At 41.8% G+C, this 21,225-nt stretch overlaps 1 protein-coding gene across 3 annotated transcripts in view; it reads right to left on the bottom strand.

The window, feature by feature from the left end:
- Nucleotides 1-1,476: 1,476 nt before the first annotated feature.
- The window catches only part of NDUFAF7 (NADH:ubiquinone oxidoreductase complex assembly factor 7), a 120,587-nt gene continuing 100,838 nt past the window's right edge, over nucleotides 1,477-21,225 (bottom strand). For all 3 annotated transcript variants that reach the window (XM_073560125.1, XM_073560126.1, XM_073560127.1), the window contains 2 exons: nucleotides 5,080-5,253; nucleotides 1,477-1,837 (listed from right to left, as the gene is read on the bottom strand). In XM_073560125.1, coding sequence (XP_073416226.1) covers nucleotides 1,637-1,837; nucleotides 5,080-5,253 — 375 coding nt within the window. In that variant the 3' untranslated portion in view covers nucleotides 1,477-1,636. The remainder of the gene's footprint in view (nucleotides 1,838-5,079; nucleotides 5,254-21,225) is intronic.

Genomic DNA, 21,225 nt, shown 5'->3' with positions numbered 1-21,225 from the left:
AGTCATCATCATCCTGCTCAGGTGCTTGATAATCAGCCTCACTACCTTCCTTCACCAGAAGAGGGAGTTCATCAGACCTCAATGGTGAAGGGGAAAATGAACTCACAACAGGATGCATTGCGGAACGTACGGGGAGCATCGCTGAGGACTCTGGGGGGCCGTCAGAGGGTAAATATATCACTTTTTTATTTTTTTTAATTATTTTTAACGTTTATCTTTCACTATTAATGCCGCATAGGCAGCATCAATAGTAAAAAGTTGGTCACACTTGTCAAGCACTATACTACAAGTGTGACCAACCTGTCAGTTTTCCAAGCGATGCTTCAAATCACTTGGAAAAGCGCAAGCAATCTGCAAGGTAAAATCACTTGCTAAACGCTATTGTTTTGCCCAAACTGTCATTTTATTAGACTGTATAAGAGAGCATTATACTGTGTATAGGCGAGCTGTACTAGGGGGAGACTTGGGACATTATTAAATGTGAAGCGGGCACTTATTGCTATAGGAGAACTCAGGTTACTGTGACTGTCAAAGGCGCACAAATGGCAGTATTACTTCCTAGGGGACAAAATGTGGGCACGGTTTTCTAGGGCATTTTCAACCAGGCATTACTATATTCTAGAGGGTTGCTTTAGAATTTAGAGGTCACACAGAACCACACAGCAGGTGCAGTAATAGGGACACATACGGCAGCAGCAACTCATTATTAGGGTATCAGGTGCAGTAATACGGACACATACGGCAGCAGCGGCTCAGTATTGGGGTATCAGGTGCAGTAATAGGGACACATACAGCAGCAGCGGCTCAGTATTGGGGTATCAGGTGCAGTAATAGGGACACATACGGCAGCAGGGGCTCAGTATTGGGGTATCAGGTGCAGTAATAGGGACACATACGACAGCAGCGGCTCAGCATTGGGGTATCAGGTGCAGTAATAGGGACACATATGGCAGCAGAGGCTCAGCATTGGGGTATCCGGTGCAGTAATAGGGACACATACGGCAGCAGCGGCTCAGTATTGGGGTATCAGGTGCAGTAATAGGGACACATACGGCAGCAGTGGCTCAGTATTGGGGTATTAGGTGCAGTAATAGGGACACATATGGCAGCAGCGGCTCAGCATTGGGGTATCCGGTACAGTAATAGGGACACATACGGCAGCAGTGACTCAGTTTTGGGATATCAGGTGCAGTAATAAGGACACATACGGCAGCAGCGGCTCAGCATTGGGGTATCAACAGAATGAGGAGTTGGGAATAGTCCCATTGGTGACAGTGCTGAAAATATGAGAAGTGAAATGTGACTTTGTTGTATTCTCTGCAGACGAGTCCTGGCTGGAAGAAGTTGTCATGGCAGTCTGGGCCAGATGGAAAAGACGTGAAAAGTGAACAATTCCATCAGAAATAACGTCAGCGGTAAGTCACCATCTGTAACTCTGCTGTAATCACTTATATGTTCGGTAGGACTATATGGCGGTAATATCAATATTGGCCTTTATTTAGAAATTATATTCAGCAACAGCGCGGTCCTCTGCTGAGGTTCTCCTCCACTATTAGGGTGCATCACCCAGTTGTAATCAAGGTTACCTGGTTAGAGGCCCACTCAGAAGCTTCGCCCCCCTGAACCAAAACCTTAACTACGCTTCTGTGTACAGTAATTGGGTAAATCCGGCCACTGGGTGAATATCTACTGCTGAACTACTTCTTTCCAATCGACTATGTGGAATTAAGGAGAAAAACTTGAATCGCTGTCCCATTTTACATGGATTCATCAGAACATCATAGCTTCGTATTAAATGTTGTTGAGTAGTCACATCTTTATTGTTTTCCAGAAGAACCTGAAACGATATACATATATCATAAATTACATTACGACTAAATTGTATACATTTAGTGCCATACAATTGAAGCATTGTGATGTAAAAAATAGGAGGGTTCACTGTAGGCTCTGCAAGCTATCCACTGTAGCATCATAAGACTGTGTTCACATATTGCAGATTTCCAAAGTAGAGGCAAAAAGTTCAGCTAAACCTATCTTCCTGGACTTCAAAGCTAACATCTCTCACTTAACACAAAATGTCTTAAAGAGGTGAATTACTATTGCACAAATTAACATTTTCTGGTTCAAGTTAAAAGAGATGTCCAGAGTTGTGTAAGTAAAGCTGCCACCAGATCTCACAAGATAAACTTCAAACAGTGGGCATGAAAAGTATTCAGACCCCTTTAAATTTTTCACTGTTTCATTGCAGCCATTAGGTAAATTCAAAAAAGTTCATTTTTTTCTGATTAATGTATACTCTGCACTCCATCTTAACTGATAAAAAACAGAAATGTAGAAATTTTTGCAAATTTATTAAAAAAGAAAAACTGAAATATCACATGATCCTAAGTATTCAGACCCTTTGCTCAGGCACTCATATTTAAGTCACATGCTGTCCATTTCCTTATGATCCTCCTTGAGATGGTTCTACTTCATTGGAGTCCAGCTGTGTCTAATTAAACTGATAGGACTTGATTTATAAAGGCACAAACCTGTCTACATAAGACCTCACAGTTCACAGTGCATATCAGACCAAATGAGAATCATGAGGTCAAACGAACTGACTAAGGCCTGTTTCACACTTCCGTTTTTTCAAATCCGTCAAAATCCGGTGTTTTCCGTAAAAAAACGGATCCGCCATTTTTAGCAGGATCCGTTTTTTTTGTCCCATAGACTTCCATTACGGTTACCGCGGATCCGTCAAAAAAAACGGATCCGTTTTTTTAAAAACGGATCCGTTGGCATCCGTTTCCGTCAAAAAAACGGAAACGGATCCGTTTGGCGGACACAAAAACGGAAGTGTGAAACAGGCCTAAGGAGCTCAGAGACAGAACAGTGGCAAGGCACAGATCTGGCCAAGGTTACAAAAGAATTTCTGCAGTACTCAAGGTTCCTAAGAGCACAGTGGCCTCCATAATCCTTAAATGGAAGAACTTTGGGAACACCAGAAGTCTTCCTAGACCTGGCCGTCCAGTCAAACTGAGCAATCGTGGGAGAAGAGCCTTGGTGAGAGAGGTAAAGAAGAACCCCAAGATCACTGTGGTTGAGCTCCACAGATGCAGTAGGGAGATGCGAGAAAGTTCCACAAAGTCAACTATCACTGCAGCCCTCCACCAGTTGGGCCTTTATGGCAGAGTGGCCCGATGGAAGCCTCTCTTCAGTGCCAGACATATGAAAACCTGCATAGAGTTTGCTAAAAAAAACACATGAAGGACTCCTAGACTATGAGAAATAAGATTCTCTGGTCTGATGAGACGAAGGTAGAACTTTTTGGTGATAACTCTAAGCGGAATGTGTGTAGAAAACCAGGCACTGCTCATCACCTGCCCAATACAATACCAACAGTGAAACATGGTGGTGGCAGCATCATGCTATGGGGGTGTTTTTCAGCTGCAAGGAGAGGAGACTGGTTGAAATTGAAGGAAACATGAATGTGGCCAAGTACAGAGATATCCTGGATGAAATCCTCTTCCAGAGTGCTCTGGACCTCAGACTTGGCCGAAGGTTCACCTTCCAACAAGACAATGACCCTAAGCACACAGCTATAATAACAAAGGAGTGGTTTCAGAACAACTCTGTGACCATTATTGACTGGCCCAGCCAGATCCTTGACCTAAACTCAACTGAGCATCTCTGGAGAGACCTGAATATGGCTGTCCACCAACGTTCACCATCCAACCTGACGGAACTGGAGAAGATCTGCAAGTGAAAATGGCAGAGGATCCCCAAAACCAGGTGTGAAAAACTTGTTGCATCATTCCTAAGACGACTCATGGCTGTACTAGCGCAAAAGGGTGCTTCTACTCAATACTAAGCAAAGGGTCTGAATGCTTATGACCATGTGATATTTCAGTTTTTCTTTTCTAATAAATTTGCAAACATTTCTACATTTGTTTTTTTTCAGTGAAGATGGGGTGCAGAGAGTACATTAATGAGAAAAAAATGAACTTTTTTTGAATTTACCAAATGGCTGCAATGAAACAAAGAGTGAAAAATTTAAAGGGGTCTGAATACTTTCCGTACCCACTGTACATTTTAAATCGATCTTCTTTACCAGTCTCTGCTTATTTTTAAAATCCATATCAGAATGGCCGCATGTCCTCGACACAAAGAAAGGAAATTCCAATTTCAATATTAAGCAAGAAAACGTAAAATAATTACACAGTCATCAGTTCTATGATAACAGGGCTAATCCTCATGCTGATCAACCGGCAAATCTGCAATGGAAATCTGCATAGGCTTTACTTACATAAGTCTGGATAACTCATTTTATTTGTAGCCGTAGGCTGTGACTTCAGACTTGTGACTCTTCACACTGCGTGGCAATTCTGGCGTTTTGATTCAATTTTTTTTTTTTTTTTTTGGGGGGGGGGGTTGTTATATGGTTTAAATAATTTTGCATTTTGATTGATCAGACTTACAGATGCAATAATACCAAACATTTATTTTTTAAAATGGGAAAAGCATGGTGACAATTTAAATTTCATTTAGTTTTAATTATTTTTCTTTATTTCTTGGTACTCTTAGAAAACTGTTATTTGTGATTGTTTGATTGCTTGCACTGTATTTAGGAATACTACGGTATTGAAACATATATAGCAAAACTGCCATTTTCCTATGAAGCTGTGGATAGGAAGCCAGCATAGCCAGCATGGGAGCCTTCAGCAAGTCACCTCTTGCCATGGTTTGTCATTGGTAACCGACAATCACCTCGTGGGGGAAGAGGGTGCCATGGATGTTGGTGCATGCATAAAGTTAGCCATTTAAATTCAGTGATTGATAGTGGCATTTAAATGGTTACCAGAGATCCCAATAGCTCTGGCCGCTGCTTGTACAGGAATATGATGACTATATAACACAGTCGGCATCCGCCATGTATGGTGCGGGCTTAGTTCCTGAGCCTACTACAAACATACCCCACCAGTACCCTTGAGCACATGATGTTTCTTTCAACCACTATATCCTATCATTCTTTCTCACCAAATCACAAAACAAAATCTGAATTCTTGCTGGGGAAAGAAAGCATTAAGTCAGACATACCTTCATTCTTACATCAATTCCCATGTTCTTCAAAAACTCTTGTTGCTCAATAGGGCCTAGTGAGACAACAGAATTTCCAACTATTCTTTTCAAGAAGCTAAAATCGACATCTGCTGTAAGATCCGCTTTTCCAGGGTCTTCCAGAACATTATGCAGCTGATGAGCTCGAAATCCCTAAAAACACAAGATACCCCAGTTTATAATGTATTGGAAAATAAATGTGGCTTTTATATCATTAGTGCTTTCTATAAGTGTAGAAAAGAAAAGCCAGCTCTCTGTGTTAGCTTAGTTTTACTTGGGGCTCGCAATAAGATCACTGGCGGGATAGAAACATCTATAAACATATCAAAGAAAAAAAACATTACATGCATCAGAGATGTATTGGGGGTTTTCACCTGGATAAAAAAGTTTTTATGATCTTGAAGACCAGATTAAATCCAGCTCACTGTTGAAGACATCTTGAAGGTGTGTCGAACTCAGAAGACGCTGCATCAGGGCGTGAAGCAATCACAAAATACAAGGATTCAAGGTAACGGATATATTTTATTCACAAAAGTGCTCGGAAGAGGATAAACAGCTTACATGACATGAGACATCGTCGCGTTTCAGGTGATTACGCACCCTTAACCCCTTTGCAACATCGGACGTAATAGTACGCCCATGTCGGGCTCCCCGTTTGGGGCGGGTTTCGGTGCTGAGCACGCACCTTTCCGGGCACATAACAGCTGATCTATACAGCAGACATTTGTCTAACAGCTGCAGGTGGAATCACGATCCACCCGGGGCTATTAACTAGTTAAATGCTGTTGTTAATCTCTGACAGTGACATTTAATTTGTGCTTACAGCAAGCGCATCATTAATCCGCCCATCGGTGACCCCGTCACGTGATCGCGGGTCAGCATGACAACCAGAGTTCTGCAGCAGACTTCTGTAGTTATTATCAGATTGCTATGGTCGACACTCATAGCAAGAGTGCATTTTTGCAACACACAGGCGATCTGATCATCACCTGTATGTAGCAGAGGCGATCAAAGTACTGCAGCTTCTAGTCTCCCATGAAGACTACTGAAGTATGCAAAAAAAATGTTTAAAAATATTACAAAAATAAAATATAAAAGTTCAAATCACCCCCTTCAGCCCCATTCAAAATGAAACAATAAAAAAATAAAATATGCACACATTTGGTATCACCCCATTCAGAATCGCCTGACAGGGCTGCCATCAGGGCAGTATGACTGGCATATGGCACCCAATGAACAGAGGGGGCCCGCATCGGGCCCCATCTCATCTCCTCTCCAGGCCCTAGCGACAGGCTTCTGCTGGTGCTGTAAATAAACCTGCGTCCGAGATGTAGGTTCAGTTAAACTCTATTGCCGTGCTGGCCCGAACAGCAATAGTTAAAAGCAGCCAGCTGACAACAGTACGCACGCCGCCGGCGTATGATGTTATTGTCATTCGCCGGCAAGTCCGTGCTGAAATGCCAGGGTGGACGTCGGCGCTGGACCGTGGCTAGGCAAGGAGAAAGTGTTTTCTTTTTTTTATTGAAAGTGGCAAGCCTGGGGCAGGATGGGAAACACAGGGGGCAGGATGGGAAACACAGGGGGCAGAATGTGAGACAGAGGGGGCAGAATGTGAGACACGGGGGGCAGAATGTGAGACACGGGGGGCAGAATGTGAGACACGGGGGGCAGAATGTGAGACACGGGGGGCAGAATGTGAGACACGGGGGGCAGGATGGGAGACACGGGGGGCAGGATGGGAGACACGGGGGGCAGGATGGGAGACACAGGGGGCAGGATGGGAGACACAGGGGGCAGGATGGGAGACACAGGGGGCAGGAATATGAGGGAGGATGGAGACAGATGGGGTAGGATGGAGACAGATGGGGCAGGATCATGGGGGCAGGATGGATATAATGGAGACAGATGGAGCGGCAGGATCATACTGCAGGATCTTGGGACAGATGTGTCAGGATCATGGGACAGATGGGGCAGGATTATGGCACAGATGGGGCAGGATGGGGAGATCATATGGGGGCTGAATGGATACTCATGAGGGCAGGATGGGAGAACATATGGCTGGAGCCAGAAATAAGATACACGGGGTCAGCATGAGGGATATTATTACCATAGGGGCTAATTAAGAGATTTCTATTTTTTGCGCACACTGTTTTAAATGGGGGGTGGTCCTGTTACTGTGCAGAGCGACACTGTCACCTTTTTTTCTTCATCTGGTATAGTGTAGAATTTGCGAAAAAATTAAGTAATGTGTTCTGCAAGCGGAGCTCTAGATAACTGTGTGATTTCCTGCAGAGACGAGCCCTGGCTGGAAGACGTGATGGCGGTCTGTGCTGGATGAAGATGAAAAGCGAAGCTGAAGGATTCTACCTAGAGACATCACTAGTGAGTTAGTGTGTTATCTGTACACTGACACTATATGCAGATTTCCTGTGTACAATGTCACCAGTGATCACTGTATTACCTTTACACTGACACTATATACAGAGCTCCTGTGTATATTGTCACTGGTGATCACTGTATTACCTGTACAAAGATACTGCATACTAAGTACAGATGTCCTGTGTATAATAATGGCACTTATGGTGATAGTATTGTGATTTTTTATTAATGATCAGTATTGTAGTATTCACTCACCATGTGTTGGTAATATGTGATCTAGTCATGGTGTGGTGGTATTTGTTCCTTCTATGTGATATTATTTGGTCACTGTATGGTGGTAATATGTGGTCTGGACATATTGCGGTGGTATTTGTTCCTTGTATGTGATATTATTTGGTCACTGTGGTGGTAATATGTGGTGTGGACTTGGTGTGGCGGTATCTGTTCCTTGTATGTGGTATTATAGGTCACTATGTGGTGGTAATATTGTGTCTGGTCATAGTGCAGTGGTATTTGTGACTTGTGATATTATTGGTAATTTAAAAAATTGGAAAATAAATAAAAATATACCTAAATTGTATTGCATATTTTAACAAATGTTTAATATATTAGAGTAGAGTCTACCGTGTTGTGGTGGCAGATTAAAAAAATCTTTAGGCCAAAACAAAAGCTGCTGGCTATGTGTGAGATCCGGTGATGGGAACTGTTAATGTGTGATTGGCGAGACGTGGATGGAGTTTTTCCAAGAGAGCGGGGTGGGACTGCGGACAGTTTGAGGGGTGGAGGCGGGGCTAGGGTGGAGCCTGGGCAGAATCTCAAGGGGGCCCCGAAAATTTTGCCAGTATGGGGCCCTGAAATTCCTAGTGGCAGCCCTGTCGCCCAATCAATATAAAAAAAGAATTAACCCGATCGCTAAACAGTGTAACGAGAAAAAAATAAAAAAGCAAGAATTACTTTTTTTGGTAGCCGCTACATTGCAATAATGAAAAAAATACTGAAGGCACTACAAAATAATTTACAGAATCACTAGCCACACACTTGCGGAAAACATGGGAGAAAAAGAAGTGTGCAAACACAAGGCTAGGATCACCATTAAATAACATCAATAATTTTATTTAAACACATATGTACGCAAGACAAAAGAGACGTTTAAAAACAATTAAAAAGCCATTGAAGCTAACATGAATACTAGCTGGAGGACCATGTAAGGACCAACCAGACTCCTCCACAATGTGCATCTGGGAAATGATATACTAGGGATGTTATGAGTATAATACAGCAAAAAACAAAAAAACTATTCCAATACAGTTGAAACCAGAAGTTTACATACAGTGGGGGAAATATGTATTTGATCCCTTGCTGATTTTGCAAGTTTGCCCACTGACAAAGACATGAACAGTCTATAATTTTAAGGGTAGGTTAATTTTAACATTGAGAGATAGAATATCAAAAATAAATTCCTGAAAATCAATTTATTTGCATTTTGCAGTGAGAAATGTGTATTTGATCCCCTACTAACCATTAAGAGTTCTGGCTCCTACAGACCAGTTAGATGCTCCTAATCAACTCGTTACCTGCATTAAAGTCAGCTGTCTTAGTCCTGTCCACACACTCAGTCAGACTCTAACGTCTACAACATGGGCCAGACCAAAGAGCTTTATAAGGATGTCAGGGACAAGATCATAGACCTGCACAAAGCTGGAATGGGCTACAAAACCATAAGTAAAACGCTGGGTGAGAAAGAGACAACTTTTGGAGCAATAGTAAGAAAATGGAAGAAATACAAAATGACTGTCGATCGACATCGATCTGGGACACCATGCAAAATCTCACTTCGTGGGATATCCTTGATCATGAGGAAGGAGAGAGATCAGCCAAAACTACACAGGGAAAACTTGCTAATGATCTCAAGGCAGCTGGGACCACAGTCACCAAGAAAATCATTGGTAACACATTATGCCATAAAGGTTTAAAATCCTGCAATGCCCGCAAGGTTCCCTTGCTCAAAAAGGCACATGTGCAGGCCCATCTGAAGTTTGCCAATGAACACCTGGATGATTCTGTGAGTGTTTTGGAGAAGGTCCTGTGGTTAGATGAGACAAAAATTGAGGTCTTTGGCATTAACTCAACTCGCCGTGCTTGGAGGAAGAGAAATGCTGCCTGTTATGATTGAGTCACCGTAGGAGGCAAAAACAAAATGCTTGCTAAGTCCAGAAAACCAGAGAAGTTGGCAGCTATCGGATTGCAGACCCCTGAACCTATCAACACAACTAGCAGTAGCCGTGGGGGGTTACTACGATGCCCTAGACCCCTCGATCACAGCCGGAGAATTAAATAGGCCTAAAGAAAGGGGAAATCTAAACTGCCCCAGAGCAGACCCCAAAGCAATAGGCAGCCCCCAACATATAATGACGGTGAAGCAAGATGAAAATACTAACACAGACAGAAAGATAGACTGAGCAAAGACGGGGCCCAAGCTAACTAGATAGAAAAGGACAGGAAGGCTGCTGTCTGCAATCCGTGAAAAACCCTATGAAAATATGAGCCAACAGACTGACAGTGAAAAAGGCCCTGAAGACGCTAGGCTTCAAAAAAGCTATGTCAGTACTCAGGAATATTCTGAAGACAGAGCTACAGGCAAAAGGAGATTCAGCTCACCCCAGCAGGGAATGGCAGAATACAGAAAAGCAAGGAAAACAAAAAACAAAACAAAAAAGCTAACAGGCAAAACAGAAAACTTAGCTTTAGAGGAGCAGGAATCAGACTGGTGTCCTAGAAGTCCACAGAGAAATCACCCGCAGGGCAGAAGGGCGTCGGCAGCCTTATATCCAGTCCGTGACTCCACTCAGCCAGTCATCCTCATTAGGCTCAGGTGCCTGATAATCACGCTCATTACCTTACTTTACCAGAATAGGGAGTTCACCAGACCTCAGTGACGAAGGGGAAAATTAACTCACAACAGCTGCCTATGACCTAAAGAACACCGTCCCCACTGTCAAGCATGGAGGTGGAAACAATGTTTTGGGGTTGTTTCTCTGCTAAGAGCACAGGACTACTTCACCCCATCAATGGGAGAATGGATGGAGCCATGTACCGTAAAATCCTGAGTGACAACCTCCTTCCCTCCACCAGGACATTAAACATGGGTCGTGGCTGAGCCTTCCAGCAAGACAATGACCCAAAATATACAGCCAAGGCAACAAAGGAGTGGCTCAAAAAGAAGCACATGCAGGTCATGGAGTGGCCTAGCCAGTCTCCAGACCTTAATCCCATAGAAAACTTATGGAGGGAGTTGAAGCTCTAAGATGCCAAGCAACAGCCTCAAAATCTTAATGATTTAGAGATGATCTGCAAAGAGGAGTGGACCAAAATTCCTCCTGAAATGTGCGCAAACCTTATCATTAACTACAAAAAACGTCAGACTGCTGTGCTTGACAACAAGGGTTTTGCCACCAAGTATTAAGTCTTGTTTGCCAGAGGGATCAAATACTTATTTCTCACTGAAAAATGTAAATAAATTTATACAATGTGATTTTCTGGATTTTATTTTTGATATTCTATCTCTCAATGTTAAAATTAACCTACCCTTATGTCAGGAATTGCAGGGGGGATATATTTGGGTATCCCACCACTGCCACCAATATGTGATGAATTGCAGGGGGATATATATTTGGTTATCCCACCGCTGCCACCAATATGTCATGAACCGGGGTGTTTGGTTGTCCCCAGTTTGTCAGAGATGCCATTTTATGACCCCACTCCAGTTCCTGTTTTGGAACTTGCAGCTCTCTGGCGCCCCCTTACCCTCAGGTCAGTTAGGGAACTGCACCTAGGGTAATCAGTGGCAGACGGGGTGCCGGGATGTGTACTGGCTATTTGGCACGCTGCAGCGAGGGAAATATAACTACTCCCAGCCGCAGTCAGGCAATATGCTTATAAAACCCGTTCCGTCACTGCAAGCTTTGCCCAACAAGCCCAGGACACGGTGCAGCCACCAGCTCCTATTCCTATGATTAGTAACAGGTCAGGAGCCAACCCAATCAGTAGCGAATTTAGCCTCAGAGGACTTGAGCGTACGTTATAGAGCAAGGAGAAATGAAGGTTGTAATTTTATAGATTTTTCTCCAAAAGGTAGGCAGTGTTTACAAAAGGTATAAAAGATATTACAAAATGAGACAATTAAAATATGTACAAACGATTACAAAACAACAGGGATTAAAACGAGAAAACACTTACAGTTGCTTAAGTCATTTTATAGCAGACCATGCAGTGCGGGGGGAGAGGCGATACATCACAGTGCATCACAGAGCCTATCTGTATCAGACTTCCAAGGCAAAGACACCTGCAAAATGAGCTCTCACTATCTTATACCCCCTGGTCGTGACATCACTGAGGGGGCTGAGTTATGGAAGCACTCCTCTTTTCTCAGAGGGGCTAACACGTACTGAAAACTCATAAGTATCATATCTCGGGGAGGGAACCTCGTAGAGCAATGACGGAACTACCAACTTCCGAGCATGAGCCTGGCATTAATTTGAACCCAAAGACGAAGTACCTGTATGGACCGGTTAAGTAGGAATCCATTTCTTGGATTCCACCGAAGCAGGAGTCTAGAAAACTAAAGGGGTGGGTAGCTCTAACGAAGCACATCCCAAATATATAACTTTCATACCTATAACACCAACTGGGGTCAAGATATGCCCTAATATTTAGATCTTAGATCAACTCTCTTAGACAAAAGAGCACATGTTTCAGATAAAGGATTGTATTCTGATCCCCCTTGAGGGAGGGGGAGGAAGGAGTATAGGATTACACACGCAGGCAGAGGGAGAGAGGAGGTGGAAAGGGGGGTCAAAAGCCCACAGCGTGTGTCTGTAAAGCCACGTAACCTTCTAGAAGTATACTCAGAATATGGCATAGTAGTAGGATCATTACACCTTAAAATTATAGACCGTTCATGTCTTTGTCAGTGTGCAAACTTACAGAATCAGCAAGGGATCAAATACTTATTTCCCTCACTGTACACCATATAAAAAGACAGATATGCATGTTTTTCTCAATATCTGAAACGAAATCACAATAAACCTTTCTAGTTTTAGGAGATAATGTTTTAACCCATTTTTATTACTTACTGCAAAGTCAAAAGTTTACAAACACTAAGATTACTATGCCTTTTTAACAATTCTGGGTTGCCCATATGATGATGATATGTAGTTAATTAGAGACAACTGTGGATGTATTTTAATGCACACCTGAAACACACTGCCTCTTTGTGTAGCATCATGGGAAAGTCTCAAGAAATCAGCCAAGGTATGAGGAAAAGAATTTTGCACTTGCACAAGTGTGGCTCATAATTGGGTACAATTTCAAAATACCTGAAGGTGCCTCGTTCATTTGCACTAACAATTATATGAAAAACAAACAAAAGCCAGCTCACCAGGTATTCACCGCAGACCTCGGAACTCCGTCTGGACTGACGTATGATCAATAGGAAAGAGCAATTAGTTCCAGCTGCGTGTAAAAATTTCTTCTTTATTTCAACATTTAAAATATGTCATCTTCATAGTATATGCTACACACACGGACACGGCAACGCGTTTCGATCTGTATGATCTTTGTCAGAGCCATAGAGATACACTGATCTCAGCTACATATATACTACATTTGATCCAATGACATGCACAAATACAGTCACATGACAATTAAACTCATTAAAATTACAAAGCAATATACAAAATAAAATAAAAACATATGTTGTAAAAGAGAGATATTTATCTTTTCAACAGTAATGAAGCATTAGGTCATTTCGTTTATTCAGACCGTTCGCAGCTTACTAATTTCGCAGCTTTCGCAGCTTACTAATTCTCCAACGCATGAAGACGGAAACTCCATCGACTTGGTCTTCTCTCGGCTTTGTGCAGTGGATGATTTTGCAAACTCCCCTCTCCCACTCTCTGACCACAATCTTCTTTCATTCTCTATAAAAAACTGCCAGGCTGCTCAGGTCACCCCCACTGTCCAGACTTATAGAAACATACACCCAGAAACTTCTGAAGAACTTGCAGTCTTCATTGGCCCCTATCTCCCTCTCATGTCCTGATTCTGCATTGAAGCATTACAATGAAACACTTCAAAGTGCCCTGGATGAATTTGCACCCCCTATAAATAGAACACCACAACACAGACGGCGACAACCCTGGCACACGGTGCAAACACGTTTCCTGCAGCGGTGCTCCAGGTGCGCCGAACGTCTGTGGAGAAAATCCAATCTACACGAAGATTTCATCCATTTTAAGTTTATGCTTAGAACATACAACACTGCCCTTCACCTCTCCAAACAAACCTATTTCAACACCCTCATCACCTCACTGTCCAACAACCCGAAACGTCTCTTTGACACTTTTCATTGTCTACTCAATCCAAGAGTACAGGCCCCAACCACGGAGCTCCGAGCTGACGATCTGGCCAATTACTTCAAAGAAAAAATTGACCAGATCCGACAGGAAATTATCTCCAAATCCCCTCATACCATGCACTGTCCTCCCTCCACCACTGCATCTAACTCACTCTCTGATTTTGAACCAGTCACAGAAGAAGAAGTAAGCAGGCTCCTTGCATCATCTCGCCCAACTACTTGCACCAGTGACCCATTTCCGTCACATCTCCTCCAGTCCCTTTCCCCTGCTGTCACCCCTCACCTAACTAAAATATTTAACCTCTCTCTCTCTTCTGGTATTTTTCCCTCCTCATTTAAGCATGCCATCATACATCCACTACTTAAAAAACCATCCCTCGACCAAAACTGTGCCGCTAACTATAGACCTGTCTCTAATCTTCCCTTCATCTCTAAACTCCTGGAACGCCTGGTCCACTCCCGTCTTATCCGCTATCTCTCAGAAAACTCTCTTCTCGACCCTCTCCAATCCGGTTTCCGCTCTTTACACTCCACCGAAACTGCCCTCACTAAAGTCTCTAATGATCTGCTAACAGCTAAATCAAATGGTCATTACTCCATGCTAATTCTCTTGGATCTCTCTGCAGCATTCGACACTGTGGATCATCAGCTCCTCCTCACTATGCTCCATTCCATTGGCCTCAAGGACACCGTTCTCTCCTGGTTCTCCTCCTATCTCTCCGACCGCTCCTTTACTGTTTCTTTTGCCGGTTCCTCCTCCTCTCACCTTCCCCTTACTGTTGGGGTTCCTCAAGGATCGGTTCTAGGCCCCCTCCTCTTCTCCTTGTACACTGCCCCTATTGGTCAAACAATCAGTAGATTTGGTTTCCAGTACCATCTCTATGCTGATGACACCCAATTATACGCTTCTTCTCCTGACATCACGCCAGCCTTTCTAGAAAACACTGGCGATTGTCTAAACGCTGTGTCTAATATCATGTCCTCACTATATCTGAAACTGAACCTGTCAAAGACTGAACTCCTGGTGTTTCCTCCCGCTACTAATGTACCTATACCCGACATTGCTATTTCTGTGTGTGGTTCCACTATTACTCCCCAGCAACAGGCCCGCTGTCTTGGGGTCATACTTGATTCCGAGCTTTCCTTTGCCCCCCACATTCGATCACTGGCTCGCTCTTGTCATCTGCACCTCAAAAACATTTCTAGAATTCGACCTTTTCTTACTTTTGACTCTGCAAAAACTCTTACTGTTTCTCTTATTCATTCTCGTCTCGACTATTGTAACTCTCTTCTAATCGGTCTCCCTCTTACCAAACTCTCCCCTCTCCAATCTGTCTTGAATGCTGCAGCCAGGATCATATTCCTCACCAATCGTTACACCGATGCCTCTACCTTGTGCCAGTCATTACACTGGCTACCCATCCACTCCAGAATTCAGTATAAACTTATTACCCTCACCCACAAAGCCCTCCATGGCTCAGCACCACCCTACATCTCCTCCCTTGTTTCAGTATACCACCCTACCCGCACCCTCCGTTCTGCTGATGACCTGAGGTTAGTATCCTCAATAGTCAGAACCTCCCACTCCCGTCTCCAAGACTTTACACGTGCCGCGCCAATTCTTTGGAATGCACTTCCCAGGTCAATACGATTAATCCCCACAATTTTAAGTGTGTCCTGAAAACACATTTATTCAGACTGGCCTATCGCCTCAACACATTAACCTAACCTATCCCTGTGTGGCAGAGCCAAAAGTTTTACCATAACCAGGTTCCCAGCATCATGTTCCCACATGCTTTATGCATCCATTAGCCCTCTGTGTCTGTACTGTTACACACTTAACATTATGGCTGGTCCATACAATCAGAGCAACTGTTACCACCCACCTTTCGTGTCTACCTCTTTCCTCATAGACTGTAAGCTTGCGAGCAGGGCCCTCACTCCTCTTGTTATTTGTTATAATCTACTGTATGTGATTATTGTTATGCTGTAATGTCTATTGTCTGTACAAATCCCCTCTGAAATGGAAAGTGCTGCGGAATATGTCGGCGCTATAAAAATAAAATTTATTATTATTATTATTCGGGCATTTAGGTGATAAATCCAAAAAGCCTCTCTTGTTAACAGGCGTCGCTTTGGGTCTCCGCCACGGAAAGGAATTTTAACCTGTTCTATTCCTTGCACTTGAAAGCTCGAAGTATTTCGAGCATGATGCCTAATGAAGTGCTGAGACACAGCTGATAAATTTCGATTCATGTTATTGGTATTCTGAATGTCATGTAGATGTTCCCTGATGCGCATCTTCATTTTTCTAGATGTGCACCCTATATATGATAATTTACAAATGGTACAATTTATTTTATATATTACATTAGTTGAATTACAATTAATATATTGTTTTATAGTATATTGCACTTTATTTGCCGCATCAGAAAAATTTTTTGTGACATTTGCATATCTACACGTTTTACATTTTGTAGTTCCACATCTAAAGAAACCGTTACAGGTTAACCAGGTTTTGTTTATTTTACTATTAAGAGAAAATAAATTAGGTGATAATTTGTCTCCCAATGTAGGAGCTCTTCTCGACACTATATTAATGCCTGGCTTTAATATATCTGCTAATTTACTATCTTCATATAAAATGGGCAAATATCTATTGATAATTCCCTTAATTTGTGGAAATTGACGACTAAACTGAAAACAAATATATGGTTTCTTCCCAATAGTTGTCTCATTTGCATTGCCACTGGCAAAAATCATTTCATTGCGTTTTTTCTTTTCTACTATTCGTTGTGCTCGATTTAAAGACCAATCTGGATACATGCGATTTTTTAATTTTTTCTTTACATGTTCCAGTTCACTATCTAGATTGCTATCTTCACTACAATTGCGTTTAACCCTTGTGAGTTCTCCCACTGGTATTGCTTTGAGGGTATGTTTATTGTGGCTACTAGTCGCATGCAAGTTGGTATTCCCACTATAGTGTTTATGATGTGTTTTCGTAGAGATTCTTTCCCCCTCAGCACCAAATAAATCCAAATCCAAAAAGATATATATTCCATATTGTGTTCATGCGTAAATGTAATGTTGTATTGGTTAGAATTTAGATATTGCATGAAGCCGGGTATGGCAGATACATCTCCATCCCAAATTATTAGGGTATCATCGATATATCTGCCATACCATGCCACCTGTCTGTAAAAAGGATTGGAGTCTGAGAAAATAAATTCATATTCCCAATAAGACATGACCAGGTTTGCAAGGGACGGTGAAAATTTAGCTCCCATGGCTACTCCCTTCAACTGTAAATAATAACACTGATTGAAGGAAAAAAAATTATGTGACATCAAAAATATTACTACCTGCAAAATATAATTAATTAAATCTATAGAATAGTTGCTAAACCTTTCTAAATGAAATTGCAGAGCTCTTATTGCTAAATCATGAGGGATGCATGTATATAATGATACTACATCACAGCTAAGCCATGAATATGAAGACAGCCAAACCTTATTGGAAAAAATTTGTAACACCTGTTTGGAATCTCTAATGTAGCCAGGCATCCTTTGTACTAGGGGTTGCAACAATGTGTCAACCCATTGTGACAAGTGCTCATGTGCTGAGCCGATGCCCAAGACAATCGGCCGCATGGGAGGAATGCCACTGCCTTTGTGTATTTTGGGTACTCCATATATAATTGGGAGCACCGTTTTTTTCACTTGCAGATATTCTGCTTGTTTTTTGGTAATGACTCCCAACTCCAAACCCTCTATTATAATTTGGTTAGTTTTATCCTTGAATTGTTCTAAAGCATTGTGATCCAGTTTCCTATATGTCAATTTATCTGACAATAACTCAATCATTTTATCATAATAATCTTTGAAATCTAAAACCACAACTACCCCACCTTTATCTGACATTTTTATAACAATGTCTGTCATTGATTTTAATTCTCTTAGGGCTGCAAATTGCTTACCAGACAGATTTTTAAATTTACCTATTTTTCTTATTAAACAAAATTTGCAATTCCTTTTCCACTATATCTTGGAATCGGTCCATACACTCAGATCTCGCGTGGACCGGATAAAAATAGGGATTTTTTTGTGGAAAAATTTGATGACTGATTAACATATTCCATTTCTCTGTTTTTTTCTGTATCCAAATCTTGTAAAAGTTACCAAAGACACCTGCTCCTGAAAGTTCATGTGTAGAAATTCGTTAGTTATTATCTGAGTGTTGTCATCACGTTTTCCTTCTTCATTAATTGTTGTTTGTAAATCGTTCATAAAATGTTTTTTAACAGTCAAGTTCCGCATGAACTTGTTCACATCTAGTATAGTTGTGAACAGATCAAAGTCCTGATCCGGAGCAAAGTTTAACCCCAAGGATAAGATCTCAATTTGATCTGGAGTTAAATCTCTAGATGAATAATTTTGCACATTTTTAATTACTTGATCATATATCGCTTCTTGCGGGTGGTGATTCCTAATGCGCCTGTGGTGCTTTCGACCCCCGCGCCTCTTGCGTTTTTTGAAAAATGTTGACCTGTATTCACACTGCTTGGTGCATTATCGTCTGAAGCACTTAAGTAATTGTCAGAAGAGTCCGGGTCTGATGATGTGAAGGAAACATGCAGTTTGTTTGATCTTGAATATTTGCGTTTTTTGTGAGCATGGCTTGGTTTGAGAATGGACTTGGGAATTTTGTCAAAATTAGTCCACTTGCCCCAATCATGTACTTTGTTGCTTGTGTAATCATTAGTATCTCGCACAAATTTTTTCTTCTTTCTGGTTATGACTTCTTCCTCCAAAGCTGAAACTTTCTCATTTATTTATGCTATGGAAGAATCAAACATTAAAGCCTCTTTCCTATTGATCATACGTCAGTCCAGACGGAGTTCCGAGGTCTGCGGTGAATACCTGGTGAGCTGGCTTTTGTTTGTTTTTCATGTTATGGTTGGACTACCTTGCTCCCAGATTTGTATTTATTGATGGATATCTAAGGCATCAGAACTGTATATATAAGAATTCTTTCTCTTTGCCTACACGGGACAACATTCTTAAAGGTCACGTTTTAATATGGCCACAGACCTTAACAGGGATCGGTCTTTAAAGGCTGCAGAGGTTTTTTCCAATCAGCAAGAGCCAGACAGCAGTGTTATAGGCTTTAATGAATGTCTGAATAATTTGGAAAAACTTTGTATGCAGGAAATGAAATTGTGGTGGGATCATGAAACGCTTAACAATTATGTGAGCAAAGAAATGATACCGAGAGGTTTGCGAATTAAAAAAATTCCCACCACAATCTACTCGGATGAATTTAGAGAGCAATGGAATACCATTCTAAGTAATTGTTCTCAGAATTTAATGAAACTGATTGTCCGGCAGGAAGAGATCAAACTGAAAGATATTCAGCAAGAGATGGAAACAGTCAATTCGTCTATACTGCAATATAAGACATTGGCACAGTTTGATTCTTCCATAGCAAAAATAAATGAGAAAGTTTCAGCTTTGGAGGAAGAAGTCATAACCAGAAAGAAGAAAAAATTTGTGCGAGATACTAATGATTACACAAGCAACAAAGTATATGATTGGGGCAAGTGGACTAATTTTGACAAAATTCCCAAGTCCATTCTCAAACAAAGCCATGCTCACAAAAAACGCAAATATTCAAGATCAAGATCAAACAAACCGCATGTTTCCTTCACATCATCAGACCCGGACTCTTCTGACAATTACTTAAGTGCTTCAGACGATAATGCACCAAGCAGTGTGAATACAGGTCAACATTTTTCAAAAAACGCAAGAGGCGCGGGGGTCGAAAGCACCACAGGCGCATTAGGAATCACCACCCGCAAGAAGCGATATATGATCAAGTAATTAAAAATGTGCAAAATTATTCATCTAGAGATTTAACTCCAGATCAAATTGAGATCTTATCCTTGGGGTTAAACTTTGCTCCGGATCAGGACTTTGATCTGTTCACAACTATACTAGATGTGAACAAGTTCATGCGTAACTTGACTGTTAAAAAACATTTTATGAACGATTTACAAACAACAATTAATGAAGAAGGAAAACGTGATGACAACACTCAGATAATAACTAACGAATTTCTACACATGAACTTTCAGGAGCAGGTGTCTTTGGTAACTTTACAAGATTTGGATACAGAAAAAAACAGAGAAATGGAATATGTTAATCAGTCATCAAATTTTTCCACAAAAAATCCCTATTTTTATCCGGTCCACGCGAGATCTGAGTGTATGGACCGATTCCAAGATACAGTGGAAAAGGAATTGCAAATTTTGTTTAATAATAAAAATAGGTAAATTTAAAAATCTGTCTGGTAAGCAATTTGCAGCCCTAAGGCTGGTTTCACATTTGCGTTTTTTTGCGCTGGAAAAAAACGCATATGTGCGCATGCGTTTTTTCCCCTATATTTAACATGGGTGCGCATACCTGCGCGCTGGCATGCGCACGTATGCGATTTTCATGCGCTGCGTTTTTTTGGGGTGTGCGCTGGTATTTTCCAGACGCAGCATGTTGCATTTTTTGGCCCTGCAAAAAAGCGCATGCGCACATATGCGCACATTTTGCGCTAAAAATGGCCATTCTAGCCTATGGGTGCGCATATGTGCGCATTGGCATGCTTATGTATGCGTTTTTTTGCACAAGTGTTTTTTTTTTTTAACCATGGAATTTAGGGGTTTGGGTTAGAGTTAGGGTTAGTTAAAGGGGTTTAGGGTTAGGGTCAGGGTTGGGGTTAGGGTCAGGGTTAAGTATGGTTTGGTTAAGGGTTAGGGTCAGGGTTAAGTATGGTTTGGTTAAGGGTTAGGGTCAGGGTTAGGGTTAGTTAGGGTTTAGGGTTTGGGTTAGGGTTAAGTATGGTTTGGTTAAGGGTTAGGGTCAGGGTTAGTTAGGGTTAGGGTTAGTTAGGGTTTAGGGTTTGGGTTAAGTATGGTTTGGTTAAGGGTTAGGGTCAGGGTTAGGGTTAGTTAGGGTTAGGGTCAGGGTTAGTTAGGGTTTAGGGTTTGGGTTAAGTATGGTTTGGTTAAGGGTTAGGGTCAGGGTTAGGGTTAGTTAGGGTTAGGGTTAGGGTTAGTAAAGTCATGGTTTGGGTTAGTGTGAGGGGCCACCTAATGTTGGAAAAAAACGCAAACGCGGTAAAAACGCACTAAAAACGCATACAAACGCATAAAAACGCTGCGTTTTTTTCATGCATGCTCATAAAAATGCTTGAAAAAAACGCAGCAGTTGTATGCTTTTGTATGCGTTTTTTTAATGCGTTTTTTTGCGGGAAAAACGCGCTGCAAAAAAAAGCAAGTG

The sequence above is a fragment of the Dendrobates tinctorius genome, unplaced genomic scaffold, assembly GCF_039654945.1.
Source record: "Dendrobates tinctorius isolate UK_male_01 unplaced genomic scaffold, ASM3965494v1 ptg000293l, whole genome shotgun sequence".
Taxonomy (NCBI): domain Eukaryota; kingdom Metazoa; phylum Chordata; class Amphibia; order Anura; family Dendrobatidae; genus Dendrobates; species Dendrobates tinctorius.
Note: the sequence above shows the minus strand (reverse complement) of the source record. Positions and strands in the feature narration are given on the sequence as shown.